Source organism: Sceloporus occidentalis, unplaced genomic scaffold (genome assembly GCF_023333645.1).
Source record: "Sceloporus occidentalis isolate IW3139 unplaced genomic scaffold, rSceOcc1.0.p SCAF_103, whole genome shotgun sequence".
NCBI classification, from domain to species: Eukaryota; Metazoa; Chordata; class Lepidosauria; order Squamata; family Phrynosomatidae; genus Sceloporus; species Sceloporus occidentalis.
Genome location: NW_028317083.1, coordinates 1,924,549 through 1,944,893, shown reverse-complemented (window position 1 = coordinate 1,944,893; position 20,345 = coordinate 1,924,549). Strand labels below are relative to the sequence as shown.

The 20,345-nt window shown below is 41.1% G+C and overlaps 1 protein-coding gene across 1 annotated transcript; it reads left to right on the top strand.

Annotated features, from left to right (window-relative positions):
* Positions 1–3,431: 3,431 nt before the first annotated feature.
* LOC149283520 (protein cholesin-like) lies at positions 3,432–16,330 on the top strand. Its single transcript, XM_089497468.1, has 4 exons — positions 3,432–3,488; positions 9,983–10,179; positions 15,095–15,176; positions 16,148–16,330. Exons 1-4 carry the CDS (start codon positions 3,432–3,434, stop codon positions 16,328–16,330), a joined length of 519 nt encoding a protein of 172 aa, XP_089353594.1.
* Positions 16,331–20,345: the final 4,015 nt, after the last annotated feature.

Here is a 20,345-nt window from a genome sequence, read left to right as displayed (position 1 = left end):
CCCCGGCTGGAAGCACCGGTAAGAGAGGGCTGAGAGGGGAGGGGAGGGGAGAGTGTGTGTGTGTGTGTGTGTTAGTTAAATGGGGGTATAGGGTGTGTGTGTGTGTGTGTGTGTGTGTGTTAAATGGGGGCATAGGGCATTTCTGGAGTGGCGTTAAGGGGGCATTTAATAGAGCACTCTGCCTCCTGAAATGCCTTATACACCTATATGCCACTCTGCCCCATAATATGCATTTTAACCCCCTAAATGCCAGAGTGGCATATAGGGGTATAAGGCATTTCTGGAGGCAGAGTGCTCTATACAATGCCTTTTAACTCCCTTAATGCCACTCTGCCTCCTGAAATGCCTTATACCTCCCTATATGCCACTCTGCCCCATAATATGCATTTTAACCCCCTAAATGCCAGAATGGGATATAGGGGTATAAGGCATTTCTGGAGGCAGAGTGGCATATAGGGGTATAAGGCATTTCTGGAGGCAGAGTGGCACATAGGGGGTCAAAAGGCATACCATGGGGCACAGTGGCATATAGAGGGTTAAAAGGCATATCATGGGCCACAGTGCCATATTGGAGTGGCAAGCCTGGGGGCAGATGTGCGTAACTGGGGGACAGGTTGGAAAATACAAGAAATAAAAACAAAAAAAATATTTTTCTCAATCATAGCTTTTATTAAAAAAAATAGTTTACATGAATTAACATTTACTGGTAAAACTTTTTTCCTTTAGGGTCGTCTTATATTCAGGCTTTTTCTTTTTTTCCTAAGTTAATATTCAGATTTTGGGGGGTCGTCTTATAATCAGGGTCGTCTTATAATCGAGCAAATACGGTATATATATATATATATATATATATATATATATATATATATACGCACGCACGCAGCTATCTCAATCAATGCTTGGATGTAAGTAAACGGGTTCATTTCTGTTTGGGATAACCTGGCACAGGTTGTATTTTAAGTACATTATTTCTTATCTCCAGAGAGATCGATGTGTAGACCTGGTGGCTTTTGTTTTCGGGCAGTGTTTGTGCACTCTGGCACTCCGAGGGTTAAGCTGTAGCATGCTTTGTTTTGCATGCAATCCATTGTAATTTAAGAATGAAGAAATATCTGCGCAGAGCAAGTGGAGCTAAGCATGTGTAACAAATTAGAATCTGGCAGCCTCTCAAAACGAACACGGCCTCCACGCTGCTCACCCTCAGCCCCCCCCCATATCTGATGCTTTAACTCCCCTGCTCTTAAAATAACAAGGCAAGGACCTGCTTGTCTTGCTGTTACTTCCCACTCACGGGAGGGCTGCACTAACCCAATATTAGTGACATTCGGGGGTAAGTCTCCCAGCCTGTACTACTCCTACCCCTGTGCCCCCCCAACACGGAGCAAAAGAAACCAGAGGCTCGGGGACTGGAACCCAGCCTCGCTACAGCATGTTCGGCACTATACATCCATCCCTGCTACAGTGCTTTGGGTAACAAGTATCTCTTGTGTCGCGCGTGGGGAAGTGTTTTTAAGCTCTCTTGTTTTCTTTGTGTTGTCCTTTTCAGTTGTTACATTTTGCTACACAACATAGGTTCGCATTTTTAACCCGTCGATTCCAGGCTGATTTATGGATCCTAGTTGCCCGACTATTAAAAAGGTTTATTATTGCTGAACCATGAATCATTTCACCAAAATGACTTTTCGTGTCATAACCCATTCCTAATAAATATATAGATCATATTTCAAGCAGAGTGACCTGCTTTTCCCCTATAGAAGCATATGGGGCTTCACTAATTCATTTTACAGAAACTGTCATTCACTGCCAAGCATCAGATAACATGACAATTCAACATTTTCTATACCGCCGGTACTTATATATTTTTTTTATGTGAGTAAGAATGAGCTAATAACCCACTTGGTTATCCGTAATAACAAAAAATGTTTATACGCCTGCCGATTCTGTGCCAAGACAAATGCCATCTTATGTATGTTAAAAATGCCCTTGGGTACATGCCAGGCACAGAAAAAGCCGTGTTTCACAGTGGAGAAAAATCTCACATTTGGCTTGTATTTCTGCACAAGCAGAACATCCTTTAACTCGTTCAGTGCCAGGGAGGTATTTTGATCAGGGTTAATGTAGAGGTATCTGCCAAGATGTTAACATTTGGTCCACCAAGCTTACCTCTCAATGAGCCGCTTCTAGAACATCTAGTCCTCTTTGAAGACACATTCCGTCCCGGAATCATTTGGCTGAAGCCCCTTCCATTGCTTCTTGTCGCCTTTAAAGTTCCGATGTTCCGCACGCTCTGTGCTGCTGCACTTGTTGTAAAATCCAGTCTTTCGCCAGACTCGGCGTGAGCAGCAAAACAAACCAGGTCACCTCCGGGTGATGGACCTACTACCGAACCCCAAAGCGCGAGAGAACGAGGAGATCCGCTGCTTGCTGCAGAGGAGATCAGTTTGTTCTTCTGATTTCCAAAGTTTCACTTGTTGTTTTTTGGCTGGAGAGGGGGGAAGGGTAGAGAGAGCGAGAGTGGCAAGCAATCTCCGCAGAGCCCTTACAGAGATCTCTCCCTCTCTCATTCTATGTCTCTCTCTTTCTCTCTCCCCCACCGGGCCCCTTGCTGAGTGTTTTTATTGATTGCAATCACTGAGGGCTAGCTGGCTTTCTGAAGAAACACTGTGTAGGGTGTTCTGTCCTGGCTTTCATTAAACCGAGTCAATGCGCGCTGTGGTCATGCTGGCTGGCAACCCTGCCCGTCCTCGCAAGCCCCTCTCTCCCTCCGGCCGCAGAGACAAACTCCAAACGCTCTCTTGTTTTTCTTACTGGGCTTTTGTGGAGGTGAAGCCAGGGAGGAGCTGTTGGTGGGGGTCCAAAACCCTTTACAAGAAACGATCAGGGTGTTCACAGATTCCTGCTCGTGGTTGACGTCCTACGTCTTCTTATCATTGTTGTTCAGCTATTTTTTTGGCAGACGTCGCTCTGCATTTGCAGCGATGTTGCCAGGAAATTTAATGACACGGAAAATAAAGGGTGGACGGTTCGATTCCAGGCTGTTATCCTCGTGACCTTGGCCAAATTAATTTCCTTAACTACGCCAGACGCAGAACATTAGCTCATTAGCTGGATGAAGAACTGGAGGAAATCTACGCACAGGCTAGATGAAGGGTTCTGTCAAACTTTTGTGTGAAGCTCCCGTCTCATCACAACATAGTTTGAGGACCAACGATCTAGAACAGCGTTTCCCAATATTCTAATAGGAAAGTAATTCCTAGTAGATTGTAAGCTCACAAGAACAGGTCCCTCTTCTCCGTCTGTAAACATATACTACTGTCAATGTTTGTTGGTCTCTCTCCTATTGTAATAGTGCCGACGCTGTATAAATAAAATGTGATAACCATGAAATGTTAGATTTTTGGCAAAACAGGCAATATCTGTGCATCGTTATGATGATATTTGAGCATGGTTTAGAACTGCTGGCCTGTGGGATATATTTCCTCTTGCAGGTACTGAACAAATTGAGATGTTGGTAACTACGCGTACATCACCTGGAGGCATAATTAGGTGGCTGTGATGTTCCATAACAGAACCTATTGTGTTTGGGGGCCACTTTGGGGCCTGATAGCAATACGTGATGGTGGATGAATGTGAACTGTGATTACTTAGAGTAAGGGGTGGATGGCAGGAAAAATGCAGCGGGGGACATAATTTATTTAAACAGTGTTAGGAATAAGAATGGGGTGGAGGCATAGGTGGCTGTACCCCTCGCCCAGGGTAAGGTGATGCTTATTGATGAGCAGGACCCTCATCTGAGGACAGAACGGCTTTTATTAAAATGTGGAATCCTTGTAACAAGGATCTGAAACGTATGGATCATGTTCTTGTCTATAGTTAGTGACAATCCCCGTTAGATCTTCGAAGTTCGGATCCTCTACTGCTTTTGGGAAAGAGGTTATGGATGATGACGGGAGAAGGAGCAATGGGAAAACTTAGAGGGAAACTGACACATGGGAGGAAGAGGAAAATTGAATCCATAACTGGAAACCATCTATCACTTTTGTTGTTTTCACTTTTTATTAATGTATTCAGATTTATATTCCCCAGCACCCAAGCCTTTCATGCAAATCTTTCCTTCACTTCCCATGAACCGCCAGTAAAGATCATCTTGGAATCTTATCGTCAGCCCAGAGAGGGAGTTGTATCACACAGCCCAGACTTCACCTGCATTGTCTTAACAGCCCATGCTTGGCCTCACTCTACAGACACACACACTAACATCTTATGCTCATGTACACAGTGCTTACATCAACTGTAAGAATGAGGACCAAAGATAATCTGTATTCAACTGGTCCACTTTACCAGATAACTTGCTCTCTTGCCATAATCAGAAATATGATGTCATAGCCTAGTGTCATGCACTGTGTGGCCGTTAGGTGGAATAGGGAAGTGCTTGGTAAGGTAAGGGGGTACATGCATGGGGGTGTCGCTATAGTGCACTTTTCCTTTGGAATGGGATTGCCTGTACATCATTGTATTTACAGCAGTTGGTCTGAAAGTCTTTAGTCTTGAAACATTAGTCTCAAGTGTTGAAGGAATGTAAGCTCACTGTCTTAGACTGCGACAGAAGGTGGTTACAGCCACATTCCAGCAAAACGTAAATTGGCCATAGTGCACCCAAATCCTCTACTGATACATACGGCTTCAACATGGAAGGATTATCATCCAGCCTCCCTCAGAGTTCCATCGGAAAGCTCATAGCATTAGCCAGCATTTACAACCTTCCCGTATAACTCCTGTCAAGTACACCATTTTCCTTTTTTTTTTATTTTCTTTCAGAATAGACATTTTATGGTAAAATGATCAAAAACCAACAGAGGAAATTCCTCTCTGTGCTACAAGAGCCCCCATTGTTGACTTGAGACCTTTTTGTTTAAATTTGCATTGCTAGGAAACGACAACATTTCCACAAGTAACCGGCCCAGAATAGTGTGAATTATTTCATTTTACACGGTTGGTCAACTTTTTTTTGTTTTTTTCTGTCTTAGAAGCGGCTTGACAGAGGGCTGGCCACTCAACCGTTCTGGCATTTGAGACCTAGAAACCTTGGGTTTCAGAACATAAAACAATGTGTTTGGAATTATGAATGGATATTATGGATAGAAAACCCCTATCTGAACGTAGAAAGAAAGATACTCTGTAATGCTTCAATTCCCAGCGTTTCCTGTGCAAACAAACGGGGAAAAAAGGAAAAACCACTCAAAGGCACCCACTGTATGTTTCTATGCCCACTTTCCCTTTCGTTCATGCCTGCAGGGGTTGAAAGTCCCTTTTCCCTGAGCTATAGGATACAAAAGCCCTGTTCTTATTTAAATTTGGCTTCTTGCAGAACCCGGTTGAGATTTTTAAGCCTCAGTTGAATCTCCAAAACACATCCAAAATATGTAAAATTCTTCACTGAGTTTTTTTTTGCCAAAAACATAATTTATTTATATTTTTTTTTCTATGTACAGCAGAAGAGAATATAAATATTCAATATTCAAATGTTTTTTTTCAAAGCTTCTGCAATAAAACGTAAGAAATATGTTTGTCAAATGTATGCAACAAAGTAGCACCACTTAATATATTATTATTATTTGTTTTATATAGCGACATCAAATTCCGTAGCGCTGTACAATAGATGTACACATATTAATAGTGTAATTATTTCTAATACAGAAAAAGGAAGGGCAACGTATTAAAGAAGAATGCATATTGAAGTACTTTGAGTGGTTTTTATGCTTTTTATTATATTGCAATATGCAAGCAAATCTATCCAAAAATTTCTGTATCTGTTTTCCAAATCATATCATATATTAAGATATCATCGTTTCATGTAGTTTGGTTTATGATTACTTTACTATGCATTCTTTCCAAAAGTTTAAAACAAATCACTTAGGGTGAAGCTGCAGCTCCTCACCTCTTCTGTGGTCCAACAATTCACCGGCAGATTAGTGTTCCCATTAAAATCGGTGGGAAGGCTTTTTATAAATGCACATGGAAGGTTCTCATTACCCAGCCTAACAATGTATTCCAAGTCCGCACTGGAGCAAACTGGGGGCAAGTGGACCAGTTGTCAGGAGACATGTCTGGCCAAGCACAGCATGAACATGACCTTGGGTGATATGGGAGACCACATGAGGACACCCTTTGCATGGAGTGCTATTTACAGAGGTACAGAGAGACTTTGGTATGATGAGCATTGGCAGCCGGAGATTCTCACTCCCTGTTATGTGACGGGAGCAACAAAGAAGATGCTCCTTTCGTAGTCACGAGTCGCAGTCATTAATAGGGTAACCTGCATGGCTCAGAGTTACAGCGGATTCTACAGACGGAAGTCTACAGTCACATGAACAGAGATACTCTGTGCAGCTGGGATCTCGCACGTTTGTGTTCACTCTCTACCCTTAATGCGACGGTACCCTGAGACTCTCTGTTAGCGCTAATAACACTATTACAGGCACACGAGCTGACCCTGATCAGTAGCACTGAAAACAATAAAGAGTTTCATGAGTAATAACAAGAGTACACTGAAGCTGTTATCAACAGCTTTTACCTTATTGGTTAAGACTTCTTTTCCCCCTGCACTCTATCTCGTAAAACAGATTCCACTAGAATGATGCATTATATAAAGATGTTACTTATTTCACGGTATTCAGTATGATCCACTTCTTTCACAGCAGATGACATCGAGCCAACGGCAAGTTTTCTATTTATTTTTTTTTTTTTTTTTAGCAATTTGGGCTTTTTCAAGAAGAAGCGATAAGGGTAGGAAAATAGACACCACACACACACAACACACTTTTCCTGATGTAGAGATTAGGACCTTAATCATATGTTTAAATTCCTTCATTGTATTAGCCTCTGGTATTTCTGCAGGGAGGTTGTTCCACTTATCTACCACCTTCTCAGAAAAGTAAAACTTTCTTACATTACATTTAAGCCTCTGACACTTTACATCCACATTCTCTCTTCTTTCCACCCAGCTATACATATTGAGATTCTTTAAAGGGTAATAACTATTTTTTTTGTTAACAATACATCACTAGCTCGGTAATAGTATGCAATGTGTATTTCTATACACTGTACATAGCCTCCTCAGTTTGCTACAACACCTAAAGAAAGGACCCATGAGGTCTTTATCCATGAAAACGTATTGAGTCAAAGGTAACACTAGCTTCTTTGGAATATGCAATGGACAAGGAGACACCTGTCCTGGCCATTATCGTATTTTATTTAATTGCTGAACTTTTTTCTTATGTGGCTAATGAAAACTTTCTCAAAATATTTTTTATATATTTTTTTGACATGACAGGGGAAGGTTCTAAATTTCCTTAATCTGGGACAATAACCAAAATATCAAATTCATCGTCAAACCCTTTATTTTTGAATAAATGCTCTCACGTTTACAAGCGGCTATAAAATGGTAATTTGAGCGAGTTCTTCTGCTCCTAAGATTCTCATTTTACAAACCGTGTAACGCCTGGGTGAAATATAATTTTTAAATACAGTAATTTAAATCTAAGTAAATATGAACTGTGGGCTTACAAATTGTATTTTGTTGTATCTCAGATTTCATTGTAATGCACTCAGGACCTCTTTGCCATGTTCACCTCTAAGATGCGTCTCTATTCGAGGTTGTGTTCCGTAAACATGGACTTTTAACTACTTGAGTAGCTTAAGTTCAAGTGAAGTTCATCAGGTACAATTACAGTGGCAAGAACAAGTTAGTCAATCCTTTGGAATTATTAACATTGATATTTCTTTTTTTCTTAAACTATGACATGATCTTCATGTAAATTACAATAATGAACAAACACATTCTGTTTTAACGAATAACACAAATGATTGTATTGTTCTTGTCTATATTGAATACATTATTCAAACATTCACAGTGCGGGTTTTTAAATTCCTAGCCTAATCACTTCAATAAAAGCTAATTGGAGTCGTGCGTTAGCAAACCTGCCGTCCAATCAATGAAAGCGGTTGGGAGGTGTGTGTTAGAGCTACTTTGACATAAAATACTCAAACTTTTTGAGTTTGCTATTCTCGAGAAGCATCTGCTCAACCAAGTCAACCATGCCAAAAAAAAGAAATCTCAGAAGAGTTACAAAGTACTTGTAAAGTCCAGATCGCTTATGAAACCAATGTCTCATTCATATTGTGAATGAGACATTGGTTTCCAACTCATCACAACTTTACCATGGTGGACAGTTCCAACCAACATCCATTGGAATTTTGGTTGACCTTTAGCTGATTACTCAAGTGTCCAAGAGAATCTGGTAAAGTCAAATGAAATGAAAACATAAAAAGTATTGTTGGATATACTTTGGAACTTGAACAGTTCAGTGAGTTACACAAGACTAAGTAATATTGTCTTCTAAAAACTAGATTGTAAGCTCGATTGAGCAGGGACATCCTGCTTACCTTGTCCTGTTTACCATTGTACAGAGCTGCAGACTATGATGGCACTATATACATCAATAAATAACACTGCTGATGGCTACTGTTTTGTGTCACTAACATGATGTCCTGGTATGTGTTTTGTCTTTTTTTTTCATCTATCCTTTTTTTATTATTTTAATCAAAGTTACATAGTAAACATCTAAAATCTGGGATTACTGAGTGTGCATCCGACAATATCGTTAACAAATAATCCTTTCTGCTCAAGAACACAGAACCGTGTATATTTTTTCTTTAGAAATGCAGAAGCGTATTTCTGCAGATCACTGGTGATGCTCAGAGATCACTGAATGAACCCAATTTTCCATTTTCATTTAATCTTCACTAATCCTCATAGATAAAATGTTGTTGACGTCTGTGAAGTAAATGAAATGGGACAGAAAAAAAGAATAACCTAGTGATTATTAGGATGTAACGTGTTTGGTTTTTAATCTAATCTAATAGTATATTTTGAACTCAGGCCACTATAAAAACCAACTCAACTCCTAGATTTTCCTCTTTTGTTTTAGTTTTTTTGTAGGTGCATGTTTAAGGGGAACGTATCATACTAAACTATCTGTAATTAATATGGCCTCTGTGTTGTTGTAAGCCATTTGGCTTCCCCCTATCCTAGTACTCCTGTTTAGGTACTTAAACTTGAACCAGCGTTATTGCTTATTAGTTCAGTATCCCCGGCGTGCAACTGGTGCTCGGATATCATTGTTTGTACAGAATTCCTTCCTTTTCAGGAAAGAAATATGAGCTTTTTTTTGGCACCGAGAGCACTAATTACCAAATTTGTCATTAATCATTGTTAAGTGCACTTAAAGTTCAACAAACCAAATTTCAAGGACATGTTTATTACATGAACTGTAACAGCTGGTCCATGCTACCCTATGCGATACCAAATGAAGAAGCATTTTCATGTCCCAGCTGCTAACACATGTAACATTGTCATATTTTAAAATTGATGGAATGGTGGAAGGTGGGTCCAACGCTGCCATTGCTGGTCACCTACCTCCAAGTCGAAGCAAAGTGGAAGTTGGACAGAGGGTGCAAAAAATCTCCCCCCCCCCCCGCATCCCATATAATTACACATCTGCCTGAAAGAGGTCTTGCGGAGGGCCAGATTAGTATTCCAAAGAGTAGCTAACCACTTAATCAACACTAGAGTGTATTAGAATGGCTCTCCATCTCCGATTTAGCCTATGTTGTCTTGGTAATGGATGTCCAGTGTTCCAAGCGGTAATGAAAATGGGCAGAAAATAAACATTTATAGTAATAATAGAATACATTTGACAAAACAAAATAGTATGAAAGTAATACTAGTAAAAACAAGAAAAGAGTAGCCTGTCTGGTTATGTTTATAACTGTAACATTCTCAGGACAGGCCTTGTAATGCAGTGCAATGGCTGGCTGTAGTCATAATATAAAGTTGTTGATGTGTTTGTGTGCTGCTATCGTCTCTAACCCTGATACTTGTTGATAGATTGTGGTTCACCGATATTCTGCTGTTTTGCAGGTCCAGACAACTGAAAATCGAGATATTGAGGACCTGACTCCAGAGGAACGGAGAGTTCTGGAAAGAAAGCTTAAAAAAGAACGTAAGAAGGAAGAGAAGAGGTTGAAAAAAGAGAGCGCCGTTGTAGAGGAGGAGGAGGAGGAGGAAGAACCTAACAAGGTGTCTGCAGGTGGACTTTCCTTGCAGTATCTGGAAAGGTACAGTGATGTTGCATTTTACCGTAGAAGAGAGATACAGTGTCACGGGTGGCTCCAGGTTTAGAGGTTCTCCTCTATAATATCGGCAGTGAGTTTAGTCTTACAAACACTAAAAGGACACTCCATCCGTTGAAGCTTTGCACCAGAATCTCTTCTTATAACCCCATTAGTTTTTCTTCTTTTAATCACAGACAGCATCACTCAAATAGCAATCTCTGTCAGCTGATACAACTAATATCATGGGTATGGTCTGATGAGACCAAGGAAGTTTCTGATGATGAAAAACACCTGGAGAAACAAATTGTATTTTACTCAGCAAGGAAGAATGATACAAGAGAACCTTGTAGAATTGTATGAATTATGGAACAAATTATAAAATAATGGTTAACCATTTAGAGATGGAGAGGTGCATTTGGGCACAGTTGTTACGTATCAAGTATCTCTACTAATGTAATAGTTTGTTACTGTGCTGGGGAAATTATATGCCCCATATTGCATATGGCAGCATCCATAGCTACCGCAGTGGGCTGGTAGGAAGCCGTCTTTGATATTTGCACAGTTCAAATTCCTCACGGTTGTTTTTAGGCCTGAAGGTGCCCGAGGGCCATCTGTGTTTTGTTTGGCTTCTTGCTGGAAATGAAGCTTAGGCTGTCAAGTTCTGTACAATAAAACAAATGCCGGAGATGCCACAGACCAGAAGAACAACAACCTATATCATTTACCCCACGACCCACCAAGACTGATGCCCGCGAGCCCTGATGGATCATTGCAAGTAATACAGAGTGATGTGTAGTCACGCTAAACTGGGACCTAAATCCAGTATTACAACCGTGGTTAATTTGGGCTCTGGTGTGGAATGGGAGTACTGAAGCTGCAGTATGATGTGCTGAAGGGTCATTAAAGTAAAACGTAAGCTAGCGTGCAAACAATAGGACATTGACCTGACAAGTAGAGTATGCACAATTCAAGGGCCACAAGCAGGCCATCATTTTTGGATATTTCCGCTTGAGCTGGTTTTCTGGCAAGAATATGCAGAATTCCATTTGCAGCCCCCGAGGGCTGGCGTCGCATAGCCCTGCTAGAGACGTAATAAGGGCTTTTGTATTTTATAGAATTACCAGCACTGCTGATTGTAGGACGTCAATGCTGTTTTGTTTTGATTTTTTTTGTCTGGACCAGATATTGTGCAACGCAGGGCTGATGAGTCCTCAGAAATTCCTGGGTGCATTCTTGGCCTGTAATGCAATTCCCGGAACCGCTGTCCATTCAGACTTATTTCCCTGATTTTATAAGAGACGTAAGAGACTTCCAAGCAGCGTAGAAGTAAAATGCCCCGAAGAGAGAGACTAGCGGGACTCGGACGTAATCCCGGACTCCTGCTGCATCGATTAAAACAAATAGGCTGTTTTCTTTTTAGAATTCCGCAGGTGCATCTTCTCATATAACAGAAATCCCTTTTTTTTTGCCGATTTTGTTATTTTCCATTGTGAAATTGGAATTAGGATGTGAATGTTTAAATTGTACTTACTCGTTTCTGGGTCACATTTTGGCCAGGGTTCAGAGTAGCTACAGTTTATACACGTTGCACTTTTTACCCCAAACACTATAGTTTTTCCTTCGCGTTTGGTCCAGTGCCAGACTGCAAATTCAGGCTGACCACATCTGTCCCAGCTGTGTTATGAACTGAACACAATCCATCTCAATTAAAATTTAAAGGGAAGCCGATGCCCTGGGGCACAATTTGTAAGAATAAATGAAAACATTCCCTAAATAATTTTTTTTACATGAATGGATATAATATTTTAGCTTTGCAAAGCTTCTGAATAGTGGTTTGAGCCATGTTGCGTTTCGAGGTCGCTGTGCCGATCATGGAAAGAATTTCACCGTGAGGTCAGTTTAGTAAATGTCCTACTGATCCCGCTTGCCAATAGAACATTGTGTGTGTTGGGAGCCCAGCTGCCATAGATAGATCTTATTTTCATTTAGACCTATTTAGTAGAAATATATTCTCTGTAAGACATGGCACACGCTCTGAAAAATCAAGCTACCGTGTGTGTCCAACCACAGGCAACAAAATAAGAGTGCAGTGTGTGCCGCGGCGTGTGTGTGAGTAGGAGGGTGACGGCCCGTGCGACCTCTGCTGTTCCGGCTTCCGACGATCATCAGGAGAGGACAATGAGCATAGTTTGTTAGTACATTTGGACTGAAAAGAGGGTGCACAAATCTGGAATGTCCTCTGATTCAAGCCCCAGCACAATGAAAGTGGTGTGTTTAATCATTTTAACGCATGGAAGATTAGTAAAACAGAAAAAAGCAAACATAGGAGCTCATGTTTGGTAATGGAGGATGCTTTTAACCGAGGTGACAGGCCTCTGTTCAGTGACTCGTACAGGTTATACTAAACTCCGGCGGACCCCACTGTGATCAGACTTGTGATACCACCATAATGTTAAAAGGCGGACTTAACAAGCAACGTATAACAAAGCAGAATTTGTACGTGAGACCCCCCAATACCAGGAGGAACAGACCCCCAACTGAGACCAAATCCCTCTCTACCCTCTCTTCTGCCCGGACATCCCCTTGTGTTTTAGGAGCTCAGGGTGTTTCCTTAGTATGAGTTTATTACAGGGTTCTACGGGCTTACTCATTATTTTTGTAAAAGATTTTAATCTTTGGAATAGTTGTTAATATCTGACAATGACAATGGTATATTATCGCCTAGGCTGACTAGGCATAGGGGATATATCTGAGGGGTGCAGCAGCCCTGGGCTGCTTTACTAGAACCGCATTGCCCCGTTGGGTGACTGGCCCCCCGAGCGGCAGCTCTCAATATGCCTAATTACCCCATGAAGTTTTCTGCAGCCCTCATAGTATCTTTGCATTATATTGCATATATTTGATGTCCCGCTAAATGAGGTTTTTACGAGGCTTGCTTTGATGTTTTCGTTCACTCTTTCTCCCCAAACAATAAATATATTAGTGTTTTTTTTGCAGTCTGTTTCTATGTCTTCATCATTCTGGATTTTTTTAGTCGTTTGCGCCTGAAAATACTGCCACCTACTGTTCGGAAATAATAGTACAGCTGCGCTCTTCCTAACTCTAGGCTGTAAGAAGATCTCTGAGCATCAGGATCTAAGCCTGTTTTAAAGGGGCCTTTGTACATAAAATATTTCTAAATACTAGGTACAAAGTCGCTCATGTTTTAAATGTTGCTGCAAAGGCTCCTATACCCCACTTACACACCGATGCTCCAAGTGCGCCATCGTCTAATGATGCTCATGTGAATCTTCCGGGTTACAGTAAGACATTAGTGAGATTGTCCCTGTTTGGATCAAGTTGCTGACCAGCCATGATCGTTAATAGAGGATAACATTTAACTCTTTATAATGTATCCCAGGAGAGGGATCTTCCTAATCTGTCGGAATGTATGTTCTGAGTATTTTGTAACTTTGGTCTGAGGCTTTGATTAGGACTCTTGAAAGATTCTGTCGCGGTTCCATCTCCGTCCTGTCCTGTTGGTATGAATGAACCACATGGTGTCAAAAGACTTTTACTTTGTTTGCCATGCTTTATTGCAACGGTGCCATTAATAGCTTTTACCGAAAAAGCTGCAATTTCTAAAAGAACTGGTCTGGATCTCATGAAGCAGACACACGTGAAGAGTCTGACCCTTAGGATAGAGGTCGGCTTTGTAGAACATCTCTTCCAGACCATTTGACGCTGTTTAAAAGCTTTCTTTGGCAGAGCGCTTGAAAAATGAAACTCATTCATTGTAAAAAGCCATTGATGTTCATAATCCTGTTCATTGTTACTCGGGAGGACCAGTAACTCTAACCGGTAACTTCTATTGTTAGCCTTTTATTGTGTAGAAAGCATTAGAATGTTAATTTTGTAAAGTACCGCAACATAGACAACTCAAATATTGCAAGATGTAACAACGTCCAGTTTAGTAAGCGTTCGTAGACTTTTGCCCTGTGGCGCTTTAAGTTTGTGGACTATTTAAAAAAAGGTTTACTTCCAAGAACTGCTGTTTTCTCCTGAAGACCTCCACAAAGAGCCATTGAAGGTCCACAGGCCAACTGTTCTAAAGTGGTAAAATGAATGCAACATTTAGTAGATGCTAGAAGAAGTATCCTAGTCATGTATGTCTGTTTCGGACAATGAAATACGATCCCTACCGACCAATTCCGCAACTTCTCCATCTTCTCCCTTCTCTTCAATCTGCTATACTCAGTCTTGCACCTTCGCAATGGGAACTTCCTCCAAAATGGCAGCACTCCACATGTCTCTGTTTACACCACTCATTTTTCTGTATTAAATATTTTTTTTCATGTTCTATACCTTGGATGTAAACTCAGCCCTGACTCTAGGCTACGTCCCAACCTGAAAAATAGAGCGTCAGACTGGCAACCCACCAAATTTGTTTCTAGGTAGTCAGAGCCGGCCCGACAATGGAGCCGAGTGGGGCAACCGCTCCAGGCGGCACTTTTGAAGCGGCGGCACTTTGCCGCCCCAAGCTCTTTTTTTTTTTTTTTTTTAAAGCGAAAGAGAGAGAAAGCTTACCAAGCTGTCAGTACCCACTCGGCGCCCCTCGCTCTCTCCTCTGCGGCGAGTCTTCCTGTTCGGTCTCGGTGCCGGCTTGTAATGCTGAGTGCCGGAAGATTTCCGGCGCTCAGCATTACAAGCGGGCACCGAGACCGAACAGGGAGACTCGCCGCAGGACTGCTGAAAGGTAAGTACAAGGGGGGGGGGGGGGGGCGGCAGGGACGGAGGGAGACGAAGGGTAGATAAGGGGGGGGGGCATTTTGCCTTGGGCCGGCCCTGTAGGTAGTTGTGAACCAAACGTGTCTTCATTTGTTAAGTCATAGCATGGAATATTTTAGAAAATTAACCTTTTCTCTGTCTCTGGTTGCAGTTGGTCTAAAAAACGGAGCGAATGGAAGTTTCAGAAGACGAGGCAGACCTGGCTCCTCTTGAACATGTATGACCAGGAGAAGGTTCGTCATGGCTCAGTCTGACTTCAACTCTTTGCAGTTGCCGGCTGTCCTTTCTTCCATCATTGCCTACCTATAAATACGTCTCTGTTTGGAAGTTAATGTCATGGGATGGCCTGTTACTTCTGGTAGTTTTGTTTTTCATTAGCAGAAGCTACTGTAACATCCCACGCAATACAACAGATGTTCTGTGCAGCTGTCTAGGAATTAGTCTCGAGCCAAAAAAAATCTAATTCTCCACACCTGGTTCTTATAACCGGGAATCTGAGGGTATCTTCTGTTGTTGACAGTGCAGGGTTTATCATCCGGCTGGTGGCAGTAGAGGTTACAGTGAATTGATACAGAATTGGTCTGCTCTCCTGTAATTAACCCCTTGTGCTTTGACCCCACGGCGTGTTCATCTCTCATTAAACTGCCACAGTAACATTTATTGTTGTGTTTACAGCAGATTGTAAAACACTGGGGTGTAGCGATCCAGCTTTTTCATTCCCCTGGAGAGAAATCGGCACATGGAACATTGCTGCAGTAAAAATAATATACTTCCTCCTCACACATCGCTAAACGCAGTCCTCTATGTGATTAATATAATAATTTCACGTAAGGCTGAGAACAGAAAATTGGGAGACGCGCGCAGGAGGTTTAGTGACGGCACTTAAGTTTTTAAGTGGAGTAAAAAAGTTGGATCCTACAATAGTCTTCTTGAACTCCTGTAAAGTACGAGAAAGTACATTCGTGGTGCATTGGAAGGATTGCATTGTCAAACCCCCAACATTTTAGGTGCCCAAAGCAGGACACTGTTTGCGGGACACGGTTAGAGACATAGCCGGGGCCATCCACCCACCTTATCCCCCAGCCACCTTTTGCTGTAATTAAGCAGAATTGTGGAATATGACATCATATTGCTTTAATAACAACTTTAATATTATTTTTTTATTTCTGTTTTTTGGATTAAGATGGTTTTTTTTGTCCTGCAGGTTCCTGACAAATACTTCACAATTCTGCTAGATTATCTGGGAGGTCTGAAAGGCGGTGCGCGGGACACCACCGTAAAAAAAGCTGAAGCATTGATAAAGGAGTGCGACAAGAGCGAGACACACGAGGAGTCTGACCTGCACAAGATGGAAAGGATCCGAGAGGTTCTACAGCTTCTGTCGTAGAAACATTCTGCAGGCTCTACAATGAACTATATAGATCTTGGGCAGCAAGCAGTCACCCTGCTGCTGTTGGATGACAGATTCCATCTTCTTTGGTTTGGGTAAAGATGGAGTTGAGTCCATCAGGTTCTTCTGACCTTGAATTGTAATCTTGCTTATCATTTATATAAAGTTAAAAAAGGAAGCAACAAATGTGTGTATTGAAAGTGTCTTTGCCAGATGTGCCTGAAGGATTTAGCAGCAAAGTATGGATCGGTAGCCACAATTCACTACTGGAAAGCAGAGTTGTTACTGTTATTGTATCACAGGAAGGGGTCCAAACAAGTTTAACTTTGAACAAAGAGTTTCAACAACCACTGGGATCCCTATCAAGATCAAGCCTCCCGATGAACACCTACAATCCTTGGCATACATCTTTTAGGAGCTACAACATCAGGTTAAAGGAACCAGGTTCTTTATTCTTGAACGCATACACATGAAACAAAAAATTCCCGGTGCAAAGTCCATCTTTGTGGTACGCTATTGTGCTAGCTGCTTTTGCAGTTACAGTCTTGATAACTTACCATGTGTTCTTTGCATAATGCAGCTCTCAGAATAAACCACCACTCATTCTGTAAAACACTCGGGGTATGGCTGCTACCCCTGCCAAAGCTTCTTGATGACTGTGATCTTTCTAGATTGTCCATCACATAATGGAATCCACCTCGCTGGAGGTCTGTAAGAGAAGACGTTTCCTTCCTGACTCCTTAGTTTATTGTTTTGTTCTGACAGATACCGACCAAAGGCTAGCAAATGTATAGATCACGATTACCTATGCTGCCCCAGGGATGCTCTCTACATCTCATAGACTATTATTTTTCTAACTATGTATACATTGTGCTGATCGTATAGCTAGTTATTGAAAAATATATCTTTGCCCAACATATAGTCCCTTAAAAATGTGTTTTAGCGCATTTCACGCATATTTTTTAAATGTTTGAAATATTGTGTCATACGTAGATCTGTCAATCTTTTTATCAATAAATCAATAAAACTTTTTTAACACAATTTGTGAACAGTGGAAAAAAGCTTTACTCTGCTTTATAAAGACCTAACCCTGGCCGCTTCTCCCGTAAGATGGGCCCTGCATAATGTATTGTTAAATCCGTGTCTTCTCACAGATTTAATTGTACGTTATGTATGCCTGGCTTAGCTCTTCAGATAGGAGAAAATCACATGGGTTCATCTGTCTCGTGAAGTTGGTTAGTTGGAATAATTCATCTTATCTGCAAACCAATTTAAAATAGCCTAATTTTTGCACCTAGGAACAGGTAAGTGTCTCAGCCTCCGATATACTGGTCTGGCACAAAATATTATTTTCTTTCATTTAAAACCACTTTTAATTTTTAAACCGCGTTGGCTAGCGGTCCAAAACCTATTAATGCAGCAATGCAACTTAATCTGTTTTACGAGGCAGGGGCCACCAACCGCCAGCCCCAAGAAAGGCTCATTGGATACATTTCCCTGCGGTTCACGAACCTTCTGCAGCAGATCCAGTAGAAGAGACACTGGGATTCTGTTCACTGCCACCACACAAACCCGATTGACTCCGCTTGAAAATGATCTACCGTTATTTGTATCGTTTTTTAATGAGTTCCATATTGGTTTACGACTCTTGGCGGATGAGCTTGTTCCATAGCTTGTTAGCCCGCAGGCACATGTTAAACATTTATTAAATGTAATTATGAAGATGTTAAACATTTTGAGCTTAGTGTGTTGAGTGGAACATGTTTTTCTAATGTACACGTGTTGCTGTTTATGGATGGTGATTAACGTAGACATTATTGCCTATAAACACTTATTGCTAGAGAAGTCGGTTGCGTTGTAAGAGTCACCTATTGTCTTTTTAAGGGTAAAAGACGCATACGTAGCACAGTGAGCATACCTGGGGACTCCGGATGAAGGGGCAGATTTGTAATCTGGAGCTGGCGCCTTACTATTCGTCATTGTTATGGCTTATATCCCTGCTTGAATGCAGGTGACTTAATTAGTTGTATCTTTAAATCATGACAAGGTTTCCTTGAGGGCTGGTATCAGAGCCATTTGGGTAACAGTTGGCGAGTCACTATATAGAATCTTTACGATGAGATATTAAAGGTAAATATTTCTCAGACCGGCTCCTTTTCAAGTTTTCTATTATGCCGGTGAAGATGGCACCAGGCCTTCTGATATCCCCAGGACCGGTGATATGTTGCTTTCCTAAAGGAAAGGCACTCGGTGATCTCAACATGGACTGTCCCCGAGGGCAGAGTAACGCTGCGTCATTGGACAAAGTTCGCTTGGAAACACAATGATGCCCTTCAGCTTGTGCTCTTCCCATCTACGTTGTTGAGTAATTGTTGAAAATCAACATTAAAGCTGCCCCGATTTTTTCACTGTACATTTTGCTTATAATTAAATCGTATACAGGACCTCTGCACAAAAAGATGAGGTGTGAATGAGAAGGACCGGCTTGGTTTGGTATAGCTGGGGGAGTACTGGAGTATATCTTAAATGGAAAGAAATGATAGGCAGTCCGGGAATCAGACGTGATATATATATATATATATATATATATATATATATACATGAGGTGGGTTTCTATATTGCTGTATTTATTCTGTAAATGTTGTTCTGTTGGCTGACATAGTGTATGGTTCTGTACACAGTAGGATCTCTAGATTGTAAGCTCATTTGAGCCGGGCCCTCCTCACCTGTTGTTTCTGTAAGTTAAATTGTTATGTTATGCATTACTTATGTCCTGTCCACCCATTGTACAGCGCTTTGGAATATGATGGCGCTGAATAAAGCAATAAATAATAATTTGTGACAGGTCTGCGGTAAGTGATCCACCGTTTCCAGGTGACTTAAAAAACCCTGTAATCGTGGGTATAGTTAAAGACTACCACATGTAATCAATGTGAAGATTTCATTGCTATCAAAAGGTTACACAACAAACTGTCGCATAGTGTTTATTTTGCAAGGAAAATATGCCAGAAATTGCACAACAAATGTGTAACAGATTACAAAAGGTTGGTACCCCTTAGATCTTCCAAAATGTTTGATGTAGTCTGGTGTGCTCGGCACAATGCCCAGGTAGGAGCCTCTTCCAGCGGTTAAACATGACACGGAATCAGTGTGTGTGCCAGACCGATCAAGGTCTGAGTCTTCACATAGAAATAAGCACTCTAGATGGGCTGAGTCGTCTGATATTTACAATATGAATTAATTGAATCATTTTGATCATTGGGATTTCAGGACATTCCGGCATTTGATCCAGAGTAGGGCAGACGAATGGCTATTTTTAAGATGGCGCTGCTGGGGACTTGATTTTTAAATCATTCCTACGTGTCTTCAAGAGCTGCTTTAGCTATTTTTATTATCAAGAAAGGTAGAATAATATCAGAGAATACATCATCTCTGCAAATACATTTGGAAAATATGTAATTTTCTTTAAATAAACAATACAGTGAATTAAGACTTTGGAGCTCCATGAAATATACTCAAGCACAACGGAACCCTGAGACACCAGAGTAAGACCAAAGACCCCCCCCAAAAAATAATCTTACCGTCTACAAACACCTGGGAGGCATGAATTCTTAGATTTGGGGGAAGTGGATTGAAAATGTAATAATGTAATGTAATAATAAATGTAGAAGGAGGTGTTATTGGGGAGCAATGTGATAGATTAGACCTGAGAACGGGGTTAAATTTATGACACATTGATGTCATTTTAAAAGTACCAATGCTAGTTACTGATAATTATGGTGCTAGACATCCAATTATTGCATACTGTATCACATGGATTGTGTTACAGGAGAATAAGGTAGACTTTTAAAAAAAAAATTAGGTGTATTTATCACATTCTTGTCCACACATTTTTGTTTACATGAAATGTGTCACGGTGTATGATGTCACAAAGGCAGAAACTGTATTGTGAGGTCGCACCCACTTACAGCTCCTTGTGAAATTGTCATCTACAGTTACGTAGAGTTAAAGA

Coding starts and splice junctions, on each gene's coding strand:
- LOC149283520 (XM_089497468.1), top strand. CDS start 3,432: ATGATATTTGAGCATGGTTTAGAACTGCTGGCCTGTGGGATATATTTC. Junction 3,489..9,982: donor GGATATATTTCCTCTTGCAG/GTACTGAACAAA, acceptor GCTGTTTTGCAG/GTCCAGACAACTGAAAATCG. Junction 15,177..16,147: donor ACATGTATGACCAGGAGAAG/GTTCGTCATGGC, acceptor TTTGTCCTGCAG/GTTCCTGACAAATACTTCAC.